Source organism: Balaenoptera acutorostrata, chromosome 4, assembly GCF_949987535.1.
Source record: "Balaenoptera acutorostrata chromosome 4, mBalAcu1.1, whole genome shotgun sequence".
NCBI classification, from domain to species: Eukaryota; Metazoa; Chordata; class Mammalia; order Artiodactyla; family Balaenopteridae; genus Balaenoptera; species Balaenoptera acutorostrata.
Window position 1 is genome coordinate 80998692 of NC_080067.1, and position 20185 is coordinate 81018876.

General features: G+C 47.2%; 1 protein-coding gene across 1 annotated transcript in view; it reads right to left on the reverse strand.

Moving 5' to 3' along the window:
• KALRN (kalirin RhoGEF kinase) overlaps positions 1-20185 on the reverse strand; it is a 605233-nt gene that overhangs the window by 24532 nt on the left and 560516 nt on the right. The window contains exons 42-47 of the mRNA XM_057544931.1: positions 19985-20170; positions 19442-19613; positions 15067-15305; positions 12658-12911; positions 8963-9086; positions 7803-7862 (exon numbers count right to left, since the gene is read on the reverse strand). Coding sequence (XP_057400914.1) covers positions 7803-7862; positions 8963-9086; positions 12658-12911; positions 15067-15305; positions 19442-19613; positions 19985-20170 — 1035 coding nt within the window. The remainder of the gene's footprint in view (positions 1-7802; positions 7863-8962; positions 9087-12657; positions 12912-15066; positions 15306-19441; positions 19614-19984; positions 20171-20185) is intronic.

Sequence of the window (20185 nt, forward strand, 5' to 3'; positions counted from 1 at the left end):
ATTCCTTGATTTTCGATAGGATTTGCTTTATGAGTAGTACATGGTCACATTTCATAAAAAGTTCCATGTGTTCCTGGGAAGAACGTATAAGCACTAATTGCTGCGTAGAGCTATGAATGTCCACGTGTGGAGCACACTGTTTCACGGGGACTTCTAGTCCAACCCCCTCTCCTATTCCTCCTCGGTGTTTTGCTTAAAGAACATTTATTGTGTTCTCAAACATAAAAAGGATAAATATATGACTTTAATAGAATAATGAAAAGAAAATCTATCACCTGTCCCACAAAACAGCAGAGGGGAAAGGAACGGAAAGGGGGTTTACTGCTGTGCATGCATTGGTCTCCCGGGGCTGTCAGCCACAGAGAAGTCTGCCAGGACAGGGCTGGGGTTGCAGGGTGGGATGGTGCAGCGGTGGTGTTATCACTTCCCTTCTATAAGTCACGTTTGCAACTTGGAAGCCAAGATCTTGACTTTGAATATTCAAAGTCTTTATAGATGAATGTTCTGAGGTCTCCTCCCTCAATGATTTGACCTTGATCATACCCCTATCCCCTAAGCTTCTTTTATTGAGTGAAACACCCTCCCAGGGTCTGTGGACCCACGACAGGTTACAGTGTGTTCCGAGGACACAGGAGAGTGGAAGTTTGATTTGTGGGAACTCCCACGCCCGATGCTCCTTCCCTGACATCCCCCGCTGCACTCAGCCGCTGTCATCTCTGCTTCCCCCACTGCTCCTCCTTTGCCTTTTGCTAGCGCTCATTCCTCTCCCTGTCCCACCCGTCAGGGTCAGGTATTTACCACCTTTCATTAGATCGATGGCAACAGCCCTCCAGCGGGCCTGCCTGTCCCCACTGTTCTCAGTCAGGTGCCAGTGATCTTCCTAATGTCCAGAATGAATCACCCTGACTCTGCCTAACAAGCTTCGACTGCTCCCCGCTGTCTACTGGACCAAGTCCAGGCTTCCTAGCAAGTCCCCTGAGGCCTTCAGAGTCTGGTTTCAACACACCGGCCAGGCTTTATCTCCCACCACTCTTCCCACATACCTAAACCCCAGCTACCCAGACCGTAGTCTCTTCTCAAAATGTGCCAGCCACTCTCATACCTCTGGGCCTTTGCTCAAGCCCTTTTCTGACCCTTCACCCTTTTCCAAGACTGTTTCCATCCTATCAGTCCCTCCAACCCATACCCTGCCATCGTGTGAAGCCAATGACCACGCTCACGGCATCCTGGGAGACAGGCTGTGAATCCACAACCTTGCGGAAGTTACTAACCTCTCTGTGCTCTCTCACCTGTAAAACAAAAATAATGATAATAGTACCTACGTCAGGGTGCTGTTGGGAGGAAAGGACTCAGCACGGAGCCAGGTATATAGGAAAGGCTGCTAAAGAGAAGCTACTGTTATTAGCCCAGGGCCTGAGTGGGTATCTAAATATTCACTGAATGAGTACATGAATGGCTCCATGCCTCCATTAGAGCAAGTTTCAAAGTCTGCTGGATAACGCAGGCGTTTAATCAGAGCTGCCTCCCTCATGTGACGGTAGTAAGCACTGGGTGGGACCAGATCTTACATAATTCTTTGGCCCTCCATAGTACTCGCTGCAATGCCTTGTCAACTGATTTTTGTTATATTGAGTTGATTAGGAAAACACGTTGAGTGAGCCAGTAGGTGGATCTCGACAGCACGGGGTGTGGGCAACGGAGGTGGTGACCTCTGCCCCGCTGATAGCTGGCTCTGAGAGCGACTTCTCCTGGGTCAGTGGCACCTAGTAATCTCATTGGTGTATGACCTAAATGAAAGGGGCTAGGCCTGCAGACGAGGGTGAGGGTGTGCTGAGTGACTGTGCTGGGCTGAGAAACCAATTCAGACGTTTCCGGCCCTTGAAATTGGACCTCTTTCTTGGCTTTTGTGGCTGGACTCCTGAGTCATTGGGAAAGGGGTGTGGTGAGGCCAAATAATTAGCCCAACTGTCAAGGGATTAAAAAAGTTGTTGAGGAAGAAATTCTCCTCTAACAAGCAAATATGCAACAGGGGAGGGCCTGAACCTGACCCTCCTTAAGGAAAGTACCTGAGCCTCCCTTGGGGAGCAGACGTCCTATCACCTGCCACGTTTGGCATCTCAAAGCACCACAGTCAAGACCTGCCCTTTTTCCTGGTTGTATGACCATGACCTTTCTGAACCTGTTTCTTCTAGGAGGGTAAGAAAACCGAATTTCACCAGGCGGTTGGAAGGAACAGAAAGCATGATAGACGGACTAATGCTGTAGAAGATTTTGTAATTAACCTCCCGGGAGGGAGAAACGCCAGCTCCAGTCTGCTGAGTATCCTTCTCCCAGTGGCAGAATATAAATCAATCTGCATGTGGAGTTAGAACAGAGCTAGGCAAAGCAGAGTCAGTCTCCGGGCCCAACCTATCAGGTCTATTACAAAGAAAATATTTTGTAAAAATAAAACGAGAGGCGTGTGATACTTCACTTGTTCTCCAAAGAGTTCTTTTCATAAAAAAAATTCTTTTTATAAAATGCAGAAACAGGCACCGGTAGAAACACTGGTGATGCCAGGAGGTCAGTCACCCGACTAGGGGTGTAAAAGTTTCCTTCAATCTGTCTGGCCAGGTTATTTTGAAGCTCCGAATCTGGGACAAGGCGCCAAGGCAGCTGAGGTGGCAGCAGCAGCCTAGCTCTTTGAAGACGTGGAAGCTGGGCCTGGGGAATTGTGGGTTTGGGGAGGGACAGAAAAGTTCAGCTCTGGCCACTCAAGCCCTTCCCAGAACCGGAAGTGGACACTCCAGCTGGGTCTCGGGAGGAAATGTACCCAGGCCATTCCCGCCACACCCCCTGCAAAGCAAGTTTCTGGGGCAAAGCACAGAATCTTCTACTTTCTCTCCTGTTCGGGTCTCACTGTTGTCAGAGTCAGACGTTCAGGAGAGCAAAGTCTTTGGATATCACACCTTAGATCTGCACAAGGCTCAAAGGGCTCATGTCCCTTACATAAACACCCGTGCCCGAGGAGCTGTGCGACCTCCCACAGAGAACCCCGAGGCTCAGAAAGGCTGACTGGCCCGAGGTCTCATAGCTGACAGGGCCCAGCCTGCAGTCCAGGTTTTCCGGCTCCCGTCCAGTGTTCTTTCCATGTGATACTGCCTTTGTGTGATTTTTATCTAAGTCCTACTTCAGCCTTGGAGGGCTGGGATGGGCAGAAAAGATATTCCTCTTTGTTGAGCTGGAAAGTTAAGTAACAAATTCACAGAGGAAAATTGGCCCTGGAAGGCACGTCTCCTTGTCTGCCAGAATCTGTGTTTTAGATTAAAACCAACCTGGACTTGGAGGTGGGAGGGGCTCCAAGAGAGGAGCAGGATGGTGTTGGGTGGGGAACAAGGGCTAGGGAAACCAGAAACTGCCTTCAGGGCACCCGCTCACTTTAGAACAGGAAGTTACAACTTCCTCTGCCTCAGTTTCCTCTTCTCAAAGTCTTGGAAGGGGCTGGAGGGATGGAGAGTAAAGGGGAGTTATTGTTTACTGGCTACAGTTTCAGTCTGGGATGATGAAACAGCTCTGGAATGAATAATGGTGACGGCTGCACAACACTGTGAAAGCATTTAATGCCACTTAAAAAAGGTAAAAATGGTGAATTTTACGTCGTGTATATTTTACCACCATAAAGAGTAAATAAATGAAGGGGATAGGGTTAACTAAAGTTTTCCAAGTTCTCATCAACTCTAAGAGTCTATGCATCTTACCCTAATTGGAAATTTCCTTCCAAATTAGCTTCACCTTTCCAAGTGCCTTCTCTCCCACCGGATCCCAAGCCGGTTCTCAAGCACCCCGACCTCCACCCGGAGCTAAATACCTGGGGGCTGGCATCATGACCGCACGCAGCCTGTGCCGTGGGGGAGGCTGGCCTTGTGTCAAATGGCTGGGGCAGAGATGCAGTCTTTTTGGAATCATGACAACCTCTTACTCTGATGGATTGACCATCTCTGCTAAAAGTGGTATTGGGCATTAACAAAACAATTAAGATGCATTTAATTAATTGGACTTGACATAAAAGCTGGGCTGAAGACCGAGGCCCGGGACTGGGAGGCTGGGTCAGGCCTTCCTACTCCAGTGTCTGCTGCGGGCAAGTGGCAGTGCTGGGGTTGGAGGGTAGATGCCAAAACCCAAGCATCGACAGACCACGTTTCAGACGTGGCACGGATGTGGGAACCTTCCTAGCCTGGGTCCTGGGAGAAATCCAGTACAGCTCAGAAAAAAATCCATGCTTCTCAGAGATGGGTGTCAGCTAAGAGGGGGGATTCTGAGCCTTGAGCCTCCAGCCCTGTCTCCAGCCTGGGCAGGGCAGGGTGAGAAGCTGGCAGGTGGGCATGTGGCGTCCAGCCCACCATCACGCCTGCCTAGCTTGTCAATAAAAGGCAATCAGCAGTTTAAGCTCTACTGGAAAAAATGAATTAATATTCACCCATTCCCAAGAGAGCCTAGTGTTTGATTTCCAGCCTGATTTGACTCTTCTTCCATGCAGAGACATTTCTCTCATATAGAATATCCCCCTCCACTGCCACCCCCAAAGTGTAATCAGTGCAGGGTAAAGAAGAAGGCTGAACTGTGCACAGATCCGTGTCATTTTTAGAACGGTCCCCTCTGAGGTGTGCCCACGGATCAGCAGGAGGGAAGGGGGTTGTGGCCACGAGGGGATCGCATAGACCCAGAGCCAGTCCTGCAGCAGCTGGTGGTGTGGCTTGTGGTGCTGGGAGTGGGAGGTGGGTCTGTACTTGAGAATATTCACGAGCATGTCTCTACAGGGGAAGAAAAAGGATGTACACATTAGAGCAGAATCGCCTCCCTTTATATAACTGGGTGTTCTCGGAAATCAGATTCCTAGGATTCAAGGTGCTTTATTTTCCTCTTAATTAGCTTTCAAGGATGTGCTTATATATCTCCCTAAAACAGTATGTTGGGACATACGCCGGCCCTGAGGGGAGCAAGCAGCTGGTGTGTAAGCAAAGACCCTAGGAAACTGCTCCTTAAAGGAACCCTTCAACCCACCAATTGAGAATCAGAATGTTTTGGAAGTGATATTCATGCAGAGGCAGGAGATAAAAGCCTACACACGGCTAGGCTTGGAATCAACGTGCTGGCATCAGGTCAAGGGTGGGCAGTCAGCAGGGCAGGACTTAGCATTCGGAGATCTAACATTGAGCAGTGCACAGGGTATGTGGCAGGGGTGTCAGCTGGGGGACCAGGCCCAGGGGATCTTAGCACAGGCCACAGGAGTTGCAGTTCAGCTCAGCAGGGCACAGGGACATGCTCCCAATGAGACAACACCTATTGCAGTCATCAGGTTCAAAAGACAAGAGTGAGGTTGGGGGCCAAGCTAGGCCTGGTAATGATGCCCAAAGCTATCAGTTTAACAGCAAGAGTCCTTTATGAGGTGGCCAGCCCACCTATTTCTCAAACCCGGCCTTTAAGGTTTAGCTCTTTTCAGTAGGCACCCCCGGCCATTTTCTTCTACAATGGACATTGCAATAAAGCACTACCTACCTACCCCTTGAGAAAATTCTCAGTTCATATTGAATAGGTTGACTTTCTATATCTTATTTGTTATCCGTGTCTGAAAATACTAGCAGTGCCAAGATGCCTGCTTCCCCTCAGCACCTGCTTATGTGCTCAGAGTTAATTTCAACATGGCAACACAGTTCAGAAGAGCTTGCTGACCCCTACAAGGATCCATAAGGAATATACAAGGGCTGCAGGCACACCTACTACAGAAACCTTGGGTTAACCAGAATATTTGCAGCTTCCAACCACATGACCCCTCAAGAGTTCCAGTTCTGCCTCAACTTATTATATTTGAAAGCTTTTCAGAGACGCATCGATACAGTTTTCGGCTTTCTTCTGTTCAGCACTGACATCCTAACACCTTTCCTTATGCACCCACAGCACCTCCCTGGGACCCACCTCACACAGCTCATGCAAAGGGCAGCAAGCCCTGGCTGAATAAGAACCCTAGAAACGTGTGCAATTCACAAAGCAGGGCTAAGACATACGCGCGTGCAAGCTTTTGCTTATCTAAATGTTGAATGGAGCGTCGGAGTGCATCAGTTAACCTTCTCAGTGTATGTTGCTCATCTGGTCCCACATCTCCCTGGGCCCAATTCTTCCTTTAAAGAGCAGAGTGGGAAAGTCCACCAGAGTTGAAAAACGTCCCAAATTGCCTTGTGCAACACAGATACCTGGCTTTCCCTCTCCCTCCATGTATTTGCAGATGACATTTTCAGTACATGCCAGCAATACTGAGGTCTGGAGATACAGGTACCATGAGGCATCTACAGGCTGACAGATGTGGGCTTCCCAGGAGCTGGTGCCTATCCTACGAAATGCAAGGAAAGCAGAGCCAGAAGTTTCCCCCGCCTTCCCCATTCTCTAAGATACATTCAGGCTATGAATGCCATATCCACCTCCTCCCACAGGGGAGCCCTGCCCTGGCCCACATCTGCCAGATTTCGCTCCATGGCAACACCCACAGCCATAGGGGACTATTTTATTCTGGCAGAACTCCCACTTTCAACCACTGGTCTCTGGCCTGATTCGACTCAACTGGTGCCTCCCACCGCTGACTTACCCCTCCTGGGGCCACATGGTCTTCCTTGGGTTTTGTGGTGGTTGTCATAGTATGGTGGTGGCTTTCTTTGGGATTAGGTCAAATTAGAATAAGAATAATAAATTTCCATCTAGTTAAGTGAAAAGCGTAGGGCTATAAAAAGGAAAAGGTTTTAAAAAAAATATTCTGTATTTTGTGCACAGAAGAAATCTCTAAACTTTTATCCATTATCGGGGATGTGGGTACAGATTTGGAGAAAAGCATTTCAATTTACTCTGAAAGGCAAAATGGCAGGGAAAGCCAAGTTTGCTCCAATTCTCTAGGTGTTGTAAATTTATGATGCTCGTCATTCAGTGGCAAGCCATGTGAGAGTCCTATTTCTATTACCCCAAAGAGTTCCTGGCCTAGAAGGACCTGGAAGTTGACTGGATGTTCTTGTTGGTGGAGGTACTGGTTTCACTTCCACATCTTTGTAACCCTGGAGTATGAGAAAGGCCCCCGGGCAAGGTTTCAGCCTTCTTGTCTCTAGAGAGGCCTCTGCTAGGCCTACAGGAGGGAGGTAGTGCCCAGGGCTCTTTTCCTTCGTGGCAGGAACAGCCACTGCCCAGGAGCCCTGGGGGCTGGGGAAGGGGGGCTTCTGGAGTTGCTGCGGTCACTCCTCATTTGCTATTGGTCAGCTATACACAGTGACTAGGGGCTAGGTCATCCCCGCAAACCATAACCTACTCCATGATTTTACTGGAGCCTTCAGGGAGGAATAAGTCCCAGAAGAAAAAGAACATAAAGGGGAAAGAAAAAAAGAGGGGAAAGGGAGGAAGGAGAAACTAAAACAAATGAGTTCTTATCTTTAGCTGGGAACCAACCACTCTTTATAATGCTATTTTCCATGAAAAAAATGTTTTCTAAGTTTCCAATTACGATGTTGGATATTTTCTACACAAAGCCAAATCTGCCAAAGAAGAAAATACTAAGCAAGCATTCAAGAGAACCAGAAGTTTTAAATAATGCACCTAGGAAAAGTTTTCTATCAGAATCAAACTGAATTAAGTTTTGTTTTGTTTTCTGTAAGTTGGATGGGACACCGAGAGATGCCCTAATATCACAATGTATCTTTGACTGGCTGGTCACTTTTAGCAAGGTCACTGTTACAGAACACATCAAAAAAGACAATCATTGTAGGAAAGAGGACAACAATAGCTGCTTCTACCTCCATGCTAGTATTAGGGTCAAGATCATCACACTCTGACTCCTCGGAACTGTTCGTCTCCTTGATGGGCAGCATGAGGAAGGGGGAAGAAAGAGAACACAGTTAGAACACAGGCAGCTTTGGCTAGAGGGTGGGGAGAACTTGAAAGAAGCATGGACAATGGGAAATCGGGCAGAGAAAAACCAGGTGCTGCTAAGGTGGGGTGTGGATCACCTAGGGCGGCAGCATGCTCTTTTCAGGGAGAGGAGGTTGGGATCGTGTAAGCTGCTCATCTCACAGGAAATAGCAATGGAAGCAACCAAATGAAGCATGAGTGCTGTCGAATTTAAATTGTTGTCTTCTGTGAGGCTGGACTTCCCAGATGAGGGTGAGGGAGAGAGTACAATTTCTTTTCCCCAAGAAGGACATTAGAACGGGTTTTGATTGTTCTTATTTTGCTCAGGAAGACTCAGGTAGATAATCACACATTATAACGATATTAAACATCAGCGGTCTAATTTCCATTGTCCAGAGCCATGACTTTTCTGAGCACCCAATGTAAAGAAAACAGATCACATCGTTTCAAGATGGGGGACAAGGGTCTGTCAAAGCTTAGAATCAGTGAGTTCACTATAACATTTGGATTGTTACGAAGCAATAACTTGGGCTTCATCAATGTGCCTCCCTTCTCTGCCCATGCACAGGCCTGAAGGTGATGGCATCTGAATTCTGGGGAAAAGAAATGAAACTTCACCAAGGACACAGTAGCCCTTAAATTCCAAACCTCAGACTTCAAAGGGTTGGAGGTTTGGAAAGCATCTCTAATCTCTTTACCCTGCACGTATTTTCAAACCGAGGATACTGAATGGGTGGCTTTGAGTACTTTAATATGAGTCAAGCATCTTGCATTTTTAAGAGAATAAACAATACTGCAGATAATTTTGCTATAAAACATCTGCACAGTATAAGGAGGAAGGTATAAAAGAAAAAAAAAGAGATACTTACTTATTTGACTCGAAGTTGCCAGGAGAAATAAAACATAAAAAATAAATTGATCTCGCATGCAAAATCCTACTAAACTACTTCCCCTCTGGTCCCCATCCACCCAAGTTGCCTCGTGAGAATGCTGCAGGGTGGGAGTAGATGAGAGGTCGGACACAGCTCCGGAACACCTTACTCACTTTAACAGAGACTTTGTTGCCCAGAATATCCTTGGGTTTACGAGGCCCTGTGGCTTCATTTTTACCCGTGTTCTCCACTTCCGCCCGCTTTCTCATGCGTAGAGTATGCCATGAACATGACTTCCTGTTGTACCAAAAAATGCACCAATCAAAATGGCAGGTCAGGGCAGAGTGAGGCGGTGGGTGGGCTTGCCACCCTTGGGTGAGTCAGTAGGTGAGGCGCTCCAGTCAAGCCCCTGCTTCAGAGGCCCCAAACCTGCACACCAGCTCCTGTGGTGGCTGGCAGCAGATCTCACCTCCAACAGGAAATGAGTGAGGATGAACTCTGACCCCTCCCAATAGATGTACAAGGTTGGTTGTAGCATTTGAGGCAAGTCTGAGTACTAAGTGATTAAACTCTACCGAGGGAAGTTTTCATATACTGATGAGGCCTTATAGGACTCAGGAATTCCCTTCCTGAAGGGTATGATGGATGGGAGAAGACTGTGGGGAGGGGGCGATAAAATAGGAAAGATAAGGGAAGTACATTCTATAGTGTATAAGCTATTGGTACTTTCCCAGGATCAGATATAAAGACCCAAAAGGATGCTTTTGAGGTTTTCATCTCATTATTTGTATTTAGGCTGTGGCCACTCCCAAACACCGTAGTACAGATAGGAGGTTCTAGGGCATTTGACTTTATAAACTCGTGGGCACCACTCATTTATCTGGATGACTTAGGATGAAGGGTTTCTTGGTCTATGTTCTCCACATCACTCAGTGTTTGTGAATACAAGGCTCTGTCTGACAACCACTAAGAGGTCCTAGAGTTTTCCTGTTGGGAGAAGACCCAACACGTGCTCTCAGGGAGGTGAGGGTGGCAATGTCCCTTCACATTATCTTAACTTCTTCCTTCTCACAAGAGGGTTGGGAGCTATTTCTTCACAGACCTGAAAGAGAGGCTCAGAGCAGAGCTCTTGAGTTCTACATATGTTAGGACTCAAAGACACCAAAAGCCAAGTCTCAAACAGCATCAGGGACCCTGGGCAGGCAGCATCAGTTTCAGGTGTGGTCACAGAGTTTGGATGAAGTTTTGTCATGTCTGGAGTAAGTGAGGCTGGCTTCCCTTCAGTGTCTCCTTATCAAATTTAGGCCTGTGCAGACAGGGCTCAATGAAAAGAGAATCATCAAGGGAGAGAGGGGAGAGAGAGAGAGGCCTATGAGGTTTAGGAGGAAGGGATTTGCTCCAAAATGCGTAGCATCTCCTCCACAAAACTCCATAAATGTCAGGGATTTTAGGATGCCCTGGGGAAGGTGTTCTCAAGATATTTATCAATAGCATGGAGGTTTAGCGATCAACTTTCTGAGTAGGAAAGAGCGATAATAGTCATGTCCTCAAATTTAGTTTGGAAAGCGGCTCCTTCAAAAGGCAAAAAAGGATCTCTTGGCCAGCCCTTCTCTTGTACCTCCTAAAGAGGCAGGCTCCCTGGGATTCCTTGCATACCAGCTCCTCACTCCAACTGTTGTTTCTGAGTGAGAACGGTCACCGAAATGAACCTCAGATAATATCACTCTTAACTGCAGACTTTCATCCCTTATCTTTACCCCCAAAGCCATGTCCCTGGCTCATCCTGAGAACATCTTGAGTCAGGGAGGTCCCTGCTGAAAAGACTCCTAGGGCAGCCCGCACAGTGTGTGTGTGCGTGAGCATGGGGGTGCATTCCTATGTTTATCACAACCCTCTGGGTCATTCAGTATGATTGGTGAGAAACTAGAAATGCTACAAGTAACACTGAGAAGGAGACTCAGACTAGTACAAGTGGCAGGACACGCTCAATTTCGTATTCTTCTTCCCAGAAGAACGCGTCATCATGGTTTGGGGAGCTTCCATCTCTTGGCCACAAGCCTGGGGACTGATGTGGAAACAGGGTATCAGTGACATTTATCCCATAGGCATCACAACCAACTGACCCTTGTGGTCATAGCAGCCCTGGGGAGGGTGCGGTTAGTGTCCTTCACTGATAAATAGTGACAACCACTTTTAGTCCATTGCTCTGCTCCACTCCCACCAACCCTTGTGCAAGAGCCACTGACAAGGAACCGAATGACCAATTGGTATTTGAACCTGCTCTCTTCTGCCCAGCCTGACACCCTTCCTACGAGTCCTCCCATGGAAGGTATGAAAAAGTGACCAAAAGATGCAAGGGAGAAGTGCTGAGTGACTGGATAATTAGATCACAACTCATTACGAGTTAGCTAGCTCTGTAAGCCACTGATTAATAAGAACCTCAATGCTTTGAGGGCCTTTATATCCAAGGCTTCATAAAAGGTACTGAAACCAAGTGTCTTTAGGATAAAATGAATCAGGCCTGTTGCCATGTAGGGGCCACTGCTGATTTCCAGCTGGGCCTGCGGTTACCTAGAAAGGCCAGGGTGGGGTCAGCAGTCTCTGTCCCTGAGTTAGAGAAAGCTCCAAGGAGGTGCAGCTCTGTTGGTGTCGCTGCTCAGATATCTCATGGGAGCTCCTCCACCCCGGCCGCCGGTGACCACACAGCGTGGAGAGCAGTGGGGGCCGCAAGCCAGCCCACCGCCTTCTACACTAGCCACTGGTTTACGTCAGCACCTCAAGGTCGCCCAGCTGGACAGCATCCGATCTGCATCATCCCTCACCTCGGAGGTTACAGAGAACCCACACGGGCTGCTTAGAAGGGAAGGCTAGGGTTGGACCTCTGGCCACAAAGGCACTTCTTGTGTAGGAAAGAACTGCCAATGCATTCAACCAACTCTTCAAGAAAAAAGAAGAAGAATCGTTTGTACATTTACAAGTCCCGGAATAGTGCACTGAGGAAAAAGGGTCAACTAGTCTTTAACCTCATTAAAACATGCTCGTGGTGAAAATTTATTTTACATATTTAAAATAGTACATTTAAAATTATTAGTTACATTACAGGTACAATGATGAACATTGTGACTCTCCATTATATTGCACAGCCTGACTTCATCCATATGGGTTTCTTTAAATAGTGCAAAATACTTTATACAGGAATGTGTTTGGAAGGATCTTCGCAATCAAAATAAGGAAAAGAAATATCTTACAAATGACCATGAACATATATTAAAGTGACAGGGGAGGGGGGAAAATCAAAAAAAAAAAAAAAGTTACAATCTGTACAGAGGAATTGCCATAGACAACCAAAAAGTTCCCTCTCTCCTGGGAGAAGCAGCAGGCCTCTGACCTATACAGGTCTGGCATTTGTGCTAAGGTAATTTTTTGGTGTCAATCAAAAAAAAAAATATATATATATCAGTAACTTAATACAATATAAATAGAAGTCCAGTCCAGTGAATCCTGTGGTGGGTCAAATGGAGCAACAGGAGGCATGCCTTTTGTCACCTAGGGTTTCAGTAGGGTTCTTTTCTTAACAAGGCGGGGGAGAAAAGAAAAAAAACAAACAAACAGAAGATTACAAATGAAAAGGAAAGGAACACCACCACTGTTACCACCACCACCAAAAAAAAAAAAAAAAAATCGGAACGCTCCAGCCCGGTTGCCCCCTGCTGCTTGTGGTTCCAGCACTGAAACCTTGGTTCTGGTGGCACTGTCGAGAATAAGCAGCAGTAATTCCCTACCGTGTGTTTGCATTTTTGTGTTCTTTGTTTTGATTTTTTTTTTAATCCACATACTCCTCTCCCGGGGAAGCCAACGAGGCACTTACTTGATGCTCCCGTCACTATTTTCTGCGGCTGCCGTGGCTTTGGTGAGGGGTGCCAGGATGTTGCCTGGGACCCAGCCCTCGGCGGCGGGGGAGTGGTCGCTGGCGGGCTGGTACACCAGGCACATGTTCTGCTGGTTGATGGCAAGGACCTGGACCACCTCACCTTGGCTCACACAGATTTCGTTCTCCTTCAGTGCATAGTAATCTTTGATCACGGCCATGGATGAGACCCCATTGCAGCCTCCCAGGTCGCTCTGCCAGGAGACAAGGGCGAGAGGGACACAGACACAGGAAGGCTGGTTCACATGGGCTTGCTCTGCATCCTAATGTGTGGTTGAAAGTCAGCCCTCCCGCCAGCAGGGTAAATGGCAGGCAGAAGATTATCTTGAGAAATGGAATTATATTCATAAATGGGCTCTGAAAATGTATTTTATTTATAATGAAAAATTTATAATGAAAATGTCTCATTAATATTATAATTGAGGGTGAAAAGGTGGAGATACTGCCCAGCCTTAGGTAAAGGTGTAAACACGCCTTCCACCTGGGAGTCCCTCCTTAGCATGCATCTGCCCACCAGCATCCTCCAGCTCACGGAAGGAAGAGTGTGGCACAGACACGGGAATATGTAAGCACCTGGGCAGAGTGAGGTCAGGGCAAAGGTCAGGTCAGTGGTCACCATCCCCCAAAGAAAAGAACACAGGCTCTTTGATACATGTTTTTCTTCCTTTTGAAAAAGCATTGGTCTTACTCTACATTCTGACCCTCCTTGAGACAGCAGTAACAATGAGACATTTGCCCAATTCAAAGGCAAGGCCATGACCTACCCTGACCCAACTCCTGTGGGAAGAGAACTCCAGTCCCCCTGTATTCATTAATATGAAGGGTCCTGCCTCCATGACCTTTGCACATGACTCTGCACCAGGGAAGCTGCTTCTAGACAGACCTGTAACTTCCACAGATGCCTGGCTGTCTCATAGAGCATGGTGAGAGCCAGAAATTCTTCAGTAAGTTAATGTGACTTCAACTTATTCACAAGGGCAGGGGATTTTTAAGATGAAAAAATAATTTCCAGCTGATGTGATAAAATAGGTCAGTATAGTTACTCTTACACAGAACTGAACTTAGACATTAATAGTTAACTAAAAAAAAAAAAATTAGGAATTCCCTGGCAGTCCAGTGGTTAGGACTTGGCGGTTTCACTGCCATGGCCTGGGTTCAATCCCTGGTCGGGGATCTAAGATTCTGCAAGTTGTGCGGCGTGGCCAAAAAAAAAAAAAAAATCAACATCACCTAATAATTTGGGTAAGAAAAATAAAACTATAAGGTGGGAACATGTGGGTAAAAAATGCAGATGTTCCCATTCATAGACCCATTGAGTTCTAGAGGAAACAGGCCTGATGAGATTAAGTAAACTGCTGAGGTTCCAGGGCAAGTGGCAAAGTTCTGAGTTGCATAATTTGGAATAGAAACCAGATCGCCCGACTCGGGATCTAGCACTTTTCCCATTCATTGTCATTCCTACTACCTGGTGGGGTCAAAACAGCTGTGTAGACTGGATCTGCAGTTACACTGATGACTCTCCCCATGGAGATGTTTGAATTGTGGATTATCTCGGATAGTCTAATCCAAGGCTAGCTTCCCCCATTCACCCACTGATGGGCAACATCCTCTTGCTGCTTCAGCCAGTGGGCGTGAGCTCGCTTCAGCGGCTCATCGTTAGAAAGGGCAATCTCTTCAAGACGTCAAACCCTAGAGTTGCGACTTTTAGATGATCCACACCACAGCTCCTCTATTTGCTACAAATCATTAATTGCCACTCCAACATTACCATATTTGTGGAGTGTTTCTGCAGATGACGACAGCCCTTTAACACAGAGTATCTGGACGGCGGGGGAGGAGGGTAGTGGAGAGGTGGGGAACTGGTTTAACTCACTCAATTTGCAGGGGAAGAAAGAGAAATCATTGAGATTAGGCTGTATTGAGTGGGCTCTTCCTGCTAAAATGATCGGCATAAAAAGATGTTACTTTGGGCTTCCCTGGTGGCGCAGTGGTCGGGAGTCTGCCTGCCAATGCAGGGGACGCGGGTTCGAGCCCTGGTCTGGGAAGATCCCACATGCCGCGGAGCAGCTAAGCCCGTGAGCCACAATTACTGAGCCTGCGCGTCTGGAGCCTGTGCTCCGCAACAAGAGAGGCCACGATAGTGAGAGGCCCGCGCACCGCGATGAAGAGTGGCCCCCACTTGCCACAACTAGAGAAAGCCCTCGCACAGAAACGAAGACCCAGCACAGCAAAAATAAATAAATAAATAAATTTATAAAAAAAAAAAAAAAAAAGATGCTACTTTATAAAGTAAGCCCAGAGGCTGTACCCTCAAAGTGGTGAGGCTGGCAGTAGTGGGCTGTCACTTACCTTGCTGGCCTCAAACTTGTCCCCAGCCTGGTGGTAGTCAAACCCCGAACTGCCATTGGAGGTAGATATCTTCAGGGGTGGCAGAGGCGGGTTACAGCTGGAGCCCTTTGGGGGCTTCTCGGAGCCCACGGGGATGGAGGAGTAAGGCCTGGGGCCGGCTTGGGGAACCCTAGCAGGCTGGGACCTTATCACAGCTGTGTTCCTTTCTTTCCGCTGATATTCAATGGGCGACTGTAGGGCTGCAGGGGAAGAGGAGACCATTACTCTCAGCTTGGGAAATCCCATAAGCTTTGAAGGCTTATGAGGTACAGGCTTGGTGTGAGGCAGAGTGAGGATACGTGAGGAAGATACTGCCCCGTTTTTAAAGAATGTATCATCTACCGAGAACTATTCTTAGTTTTGTCTAAATGATGAAAATGCAAAAACGAAATGGTGCAAAAGGACGGAGAGAGGGCTCTATAGTACGTGTGTGTGTGGGTGGACTCAGGGATGGGTAGGGTGGTAGTAAAGAGCTTCAGAAACTGCCAGCCATCAGGCCCCGACATGCAGGCTCTGCAGGATGGAAGCAAATGGGAAGTGGGTCTGGGGAACAGGATGGAGTCAGATTCCCTGGAGCACAGAGCCGTGGGTCTCTGTGGAGGAAGAGGAGATGAGACAGGTAAGGGAAGTTGGAGGTGCCATGATGTGAAAGATCTGGAAAGCAGGTGAATGAGTCTGGATTTAATTCTGAAGTTCACGAAAAGTGACTGAATTAAGTAAACGTTCGTGTTTTCAATGCAGGTGCTAGCACCAGAGTACACCTGAAGAACATTAACCTTGCTGCGGGTGCGGGGAGGGATCGGCCAGGCTGATTAGGAGCCATGAGATAGTGAAGGGGAGAGGCTGGACCTGAGCAGAGCCACGGGAACGCGGAAGGGGTGCGGTGCGGCAAGCGCTCCAGAGGGAGCTGAGGCTGACACAGCCTAGATGGGAAAAGATGGCAAGAAGCCAGGGTAACTTGGGTTTGGAAGCTGGGAGAAGTGGTGGTCAGTGGAACTCTGGAGAAAGCTGCTTTGAAAGGAAAGAGGTGAGCTTTGTTTTCCTGAGTTTAAGATGATAAAGCTCCAAGGTCTTAGTACTAAAGAGGTACAGCCGGGGCTTCCCTGGTGGCGCAGTGGTTGGGAGTCCGCCTGCTGGTGCGGGGGACACGGGTTCGAGTCCTGGTCTGGGAGGATCCCACATGCCGCGGAGTAACTAAGCCCGTGAGCCACAACTACTGAGCCTGCGCGTCTGGAGCCTGTGCTCCGCAACGGGAGAGGCCGCAACAGTGAGAGGCCCGCGCACCGTGATGAAGAGTGGCCCCTGCTCGCCGCAACTGGAGAAAGCCCTTACACAGAAGCTAAGACCCAACACAGCCAAAAATAAATAAATAAATAAATTTAAAAAAATAAAAAATAAAAAAAATAAAGAGGTACAGCCAGGCAAAAGCCATACAGGTCAAATTCTGTAACAGTGACTTCAAGGCTGGCCCGATTATGCTGTTTCTGTCAGTGTTCACTGTAACAAATATTTAATTGGGTTAACAGCTGGGGCCCTGAGAACTTTCCATTATAAGGATATTTCCATAGTAATAGGTATATACTTTAATAGGACTCAACATATAGTCCACACTTCCTTTCTATTTGAGGTCTCAGGAGGGAAAGGTTGGCTCTGAGGTGCCTGCACGTGTGTCTACAAGCAAAAGCCTGGCCCCAGTCCATCGTCACATCCTTGTCTTTTGAGTGTGTCAAAGTGCTGAACAGGCTGCTGCCAGACCTCAGCCTTTCTCCCTGGAGAGCATTAAATATTTATGTATTGAGAATCTGGTTCATTAATAGCTCCATAATTCACTATAATTAGGCAAAAGGTCTCTTGGAACCATGTACAAGTCTGGATAACTGACTATGCCCAAAGAAGTACCGCTCTAAGTTTGAAGCAGATAGCAGACAGCTGTGAAGCAGGCTGTAGCACACTGATTTGATGAATCATTACCCATCTCATGGAAGTGGGGTATTACCCGATTATACGCAATAACTGTGCTGAAGTGTTTGAAAATAGTATGTCTTCTTAAATAAGCTGCATAGAAAGTCTGTGCTCTTCCACCAGCCTCAATCTGCATAACTTAGGTCTTAGGATCAGGAAAGCTGTGCATCTTCGGATAGGGTTTGTATCTGGCTGATGGATACAGTGTCTTATACCTGGTCCTGTTTTTTTGCTCTGTTTGCTGGGGAACTCATAGACAAATGTGTGCCCTACCACTAGCAACTATACTGCAGTTTTGGGGTTAGAGCCTAATTTTAAGTTATACAAGTTATACAGTTCTGGGTTCCAGTTCTTGTTTTAGCACCTACTGTTTTTGTGACTTTGGACCAGTTTCTTATCCTCCCTGAGCCTCCTTTTCCTCACTTGAAAAATACAGGATGATATTACTTAGCTTTCCACACTGATGTGAGGATTAAGTGTGGTAACACATGTGAAATGGTTTGCATTGTGCCTCGCACAGAGAAAGGACTCAATGTATGGGAGCCGTTATTGTTACTCAATTATTTCCGGTTTCAACTTATTGTCCTACCTTATTTTTCTTTTGTCCTGAATTGATGAACTCAAAAACCTCATTCCAGCTTAGAATCTATCAGAAATTCCTAATAGAATGCAATTTAATGAATGTATTTTATAGATGCACATGTTTTTGCTTAAAATTATTTTATCCATAGAAGCATTAATTCAATGTTGTATACTCAATAACTGTGAACTATGTACAGCTTTCATTACTATCCCTCAGGACTGGGCTGGTGTTTAATTTTAGACTCTTTAGAATGAGAAAGAACCCTAGAAATCACTTAGTTTAGTTTTTTTCACCAAACTGTTCTACAGTTGGGGGACCAGGGGCATGGCTCCCAAATACTCTCCGTAAGCGTGTAATTGCTTTGAAGTCTCGTGTTCTATCTTAAAAAGGCAAGGCATTCTGCTCCATAATCTCTTTTTATTTGTTTTAAAATAAACACAACCGTGTTAAATCCCTTACCATGGAGTACAATTGATACCTGGTAATCTCACAAGGCTCTCTAGTGTTATCTAGAGATAACTTGGGGTTTGGCAGACCAACTCAAATTCCCCTTTGCTCCCAACAGAGGCGATTGCTAACTCTAAATTTCAGTAATGCCTTGAAACTTCCCCGAACAGACTGACGAGTACACAGAGAATGACGCTCTCTATGGGAGGCGTGCCATGTTCTCCTGCTTCCAGTGCTGCAGAGTAGGTCTTTCACAAAAAGAGCCAACTGAGGGCTTCCCTGGTGGCGCAGTGGTTGAGAATCTGCCTGCCAATGCAGGGGACACGGGTTCGAGCCCTGGTCTGGGAGGATCCCACATGCCGCGGAGCAACTGGGCCCGTGAGCCACAACTACTGAGCCTGAGCGTCTGGAGCCTCTGCTCCGCAACAAGAAAGGCCGCGATAGTGACAGGCCCGCGCACCGCGATGAAGAGTGGCCCCCACTCGCCGCAACTGGAGAAAGCCCTCGCACAGAAACAAAGACCCAACACAGCCAAAAATAAAAATAATAAATAAATAATAAATTTAAAAAACTTTAAAAAAAAAAAAAAAAAAGAGCCAACTGAGGCCCAGAGAAACGTCATGACTTGCCCAAGGTCCATCCCCACAGCACTGAGTTCCATGACAACACCCAGCAAGTGCTCTATTTGCATCATTTGAAAGAGACCAGATTCTAGACTAGAAAAGGTGACACACCCAAGGGTGGACATGTATGTGTAAACATGGGAGCACATATGGCCATACGGTACTCCTTCAGGTCCACAGGGAGCTTCATTCTCTGTGTAATTGACAGTTTGTTCTGGGAAGTTTCAAGGTATTACTGAAATTTAGAGTCAGCAATCACCTCTGTTGGGAGCAAAGGGGGGATTTGAGCTGATCTGCCAAACTGCCAGTTATCTCTAGATAGCACTGGAGAACCTCTGAGATGACCAGCCATGAGCTACTAAATGGAATAATACACGTCATTGATAGCTGGCCCCCGAGACAAAGAGGATGTGCCCATTTCAGACTTCTGCCCCAATTATTACCAGCTGGTAATGGTGGCACAAGGTACATCCTCTATGTCAAGGCTGCAAGAGATTATTTCTCCTTTTGGAAAGATGGCCTTCTTTATCATGCCCCATCTGCCCACTTGTGTATTCGGGTTCAGAAAAATTCTACACGAAGTGTTTCTGAAAACTACAAAGTTGGAATGCATATAAATGTGATCGGGGCTCATAACTCACCATGAGCCCAGACCCAAGGAGGCTCAGAGGTGTGGGGTCCCCTGAAAATGGCCCAGCAAGAAGCCAGACCCAGTACTCACCATTTAAGAAGTCTCGCTGTGTTTCTAAGACTTGATTGATGTCCTGCACCCAGGCCTGCTGGATATCAGCGTTGGCGGCTTGCAGGATGACCCTCTCCGAAGTCTCCCTGTTCATGAGTGCAAACTTGCAGGGGTCATTGTCCACGTTCTCCTCCAGGACCAAGTAATTCATCTGGAAGAAACCAAGGTGATCCTTTCCATACGAAGCAGTTTTAAAAAATCAACAACATATTACAGTTCCTCAGAGTTTGTATTTCAGGAAATGTTTCCAAAAATGTGCCCTGAATCTAATAGCTTAAATACTTTGGTTTCTGTCTTTGAGTGGACGACATGATCTTGGAGAACCTGCAGGATCATGTTAGAGACTGGCACCGAGCCTGTCACTTTTTCTCACAGATAATCAACCTTCAATCCCGAAGGTTACTAGGCTGAAAGATCTTCAGTGTTCTGGACCCTCACTCGTGCCAGTGTCTCTGTCGTAGGGAAGTGGCTCCCCCAGTGTGACTCTTCCTTGCCCCTTCTCATCCCCGCCTGGATCCTCACCTTGATGCTCCTTTTGAACATGTAGCCTGGGGTGAGGGATCCCTTCCTGAGCAGTTCACTGAAGATGACAATTTGCTCAAAGAGGAACACACGCCTCTCCTTGGTCCGCGACTGCATGCCGGCATCCAGCTCAATCACGTAGAATGTATCCTGCTGCAGCAGCTTGCCCTGAGCCGTCAGGGTGCCCTGACGGAAAGAAGG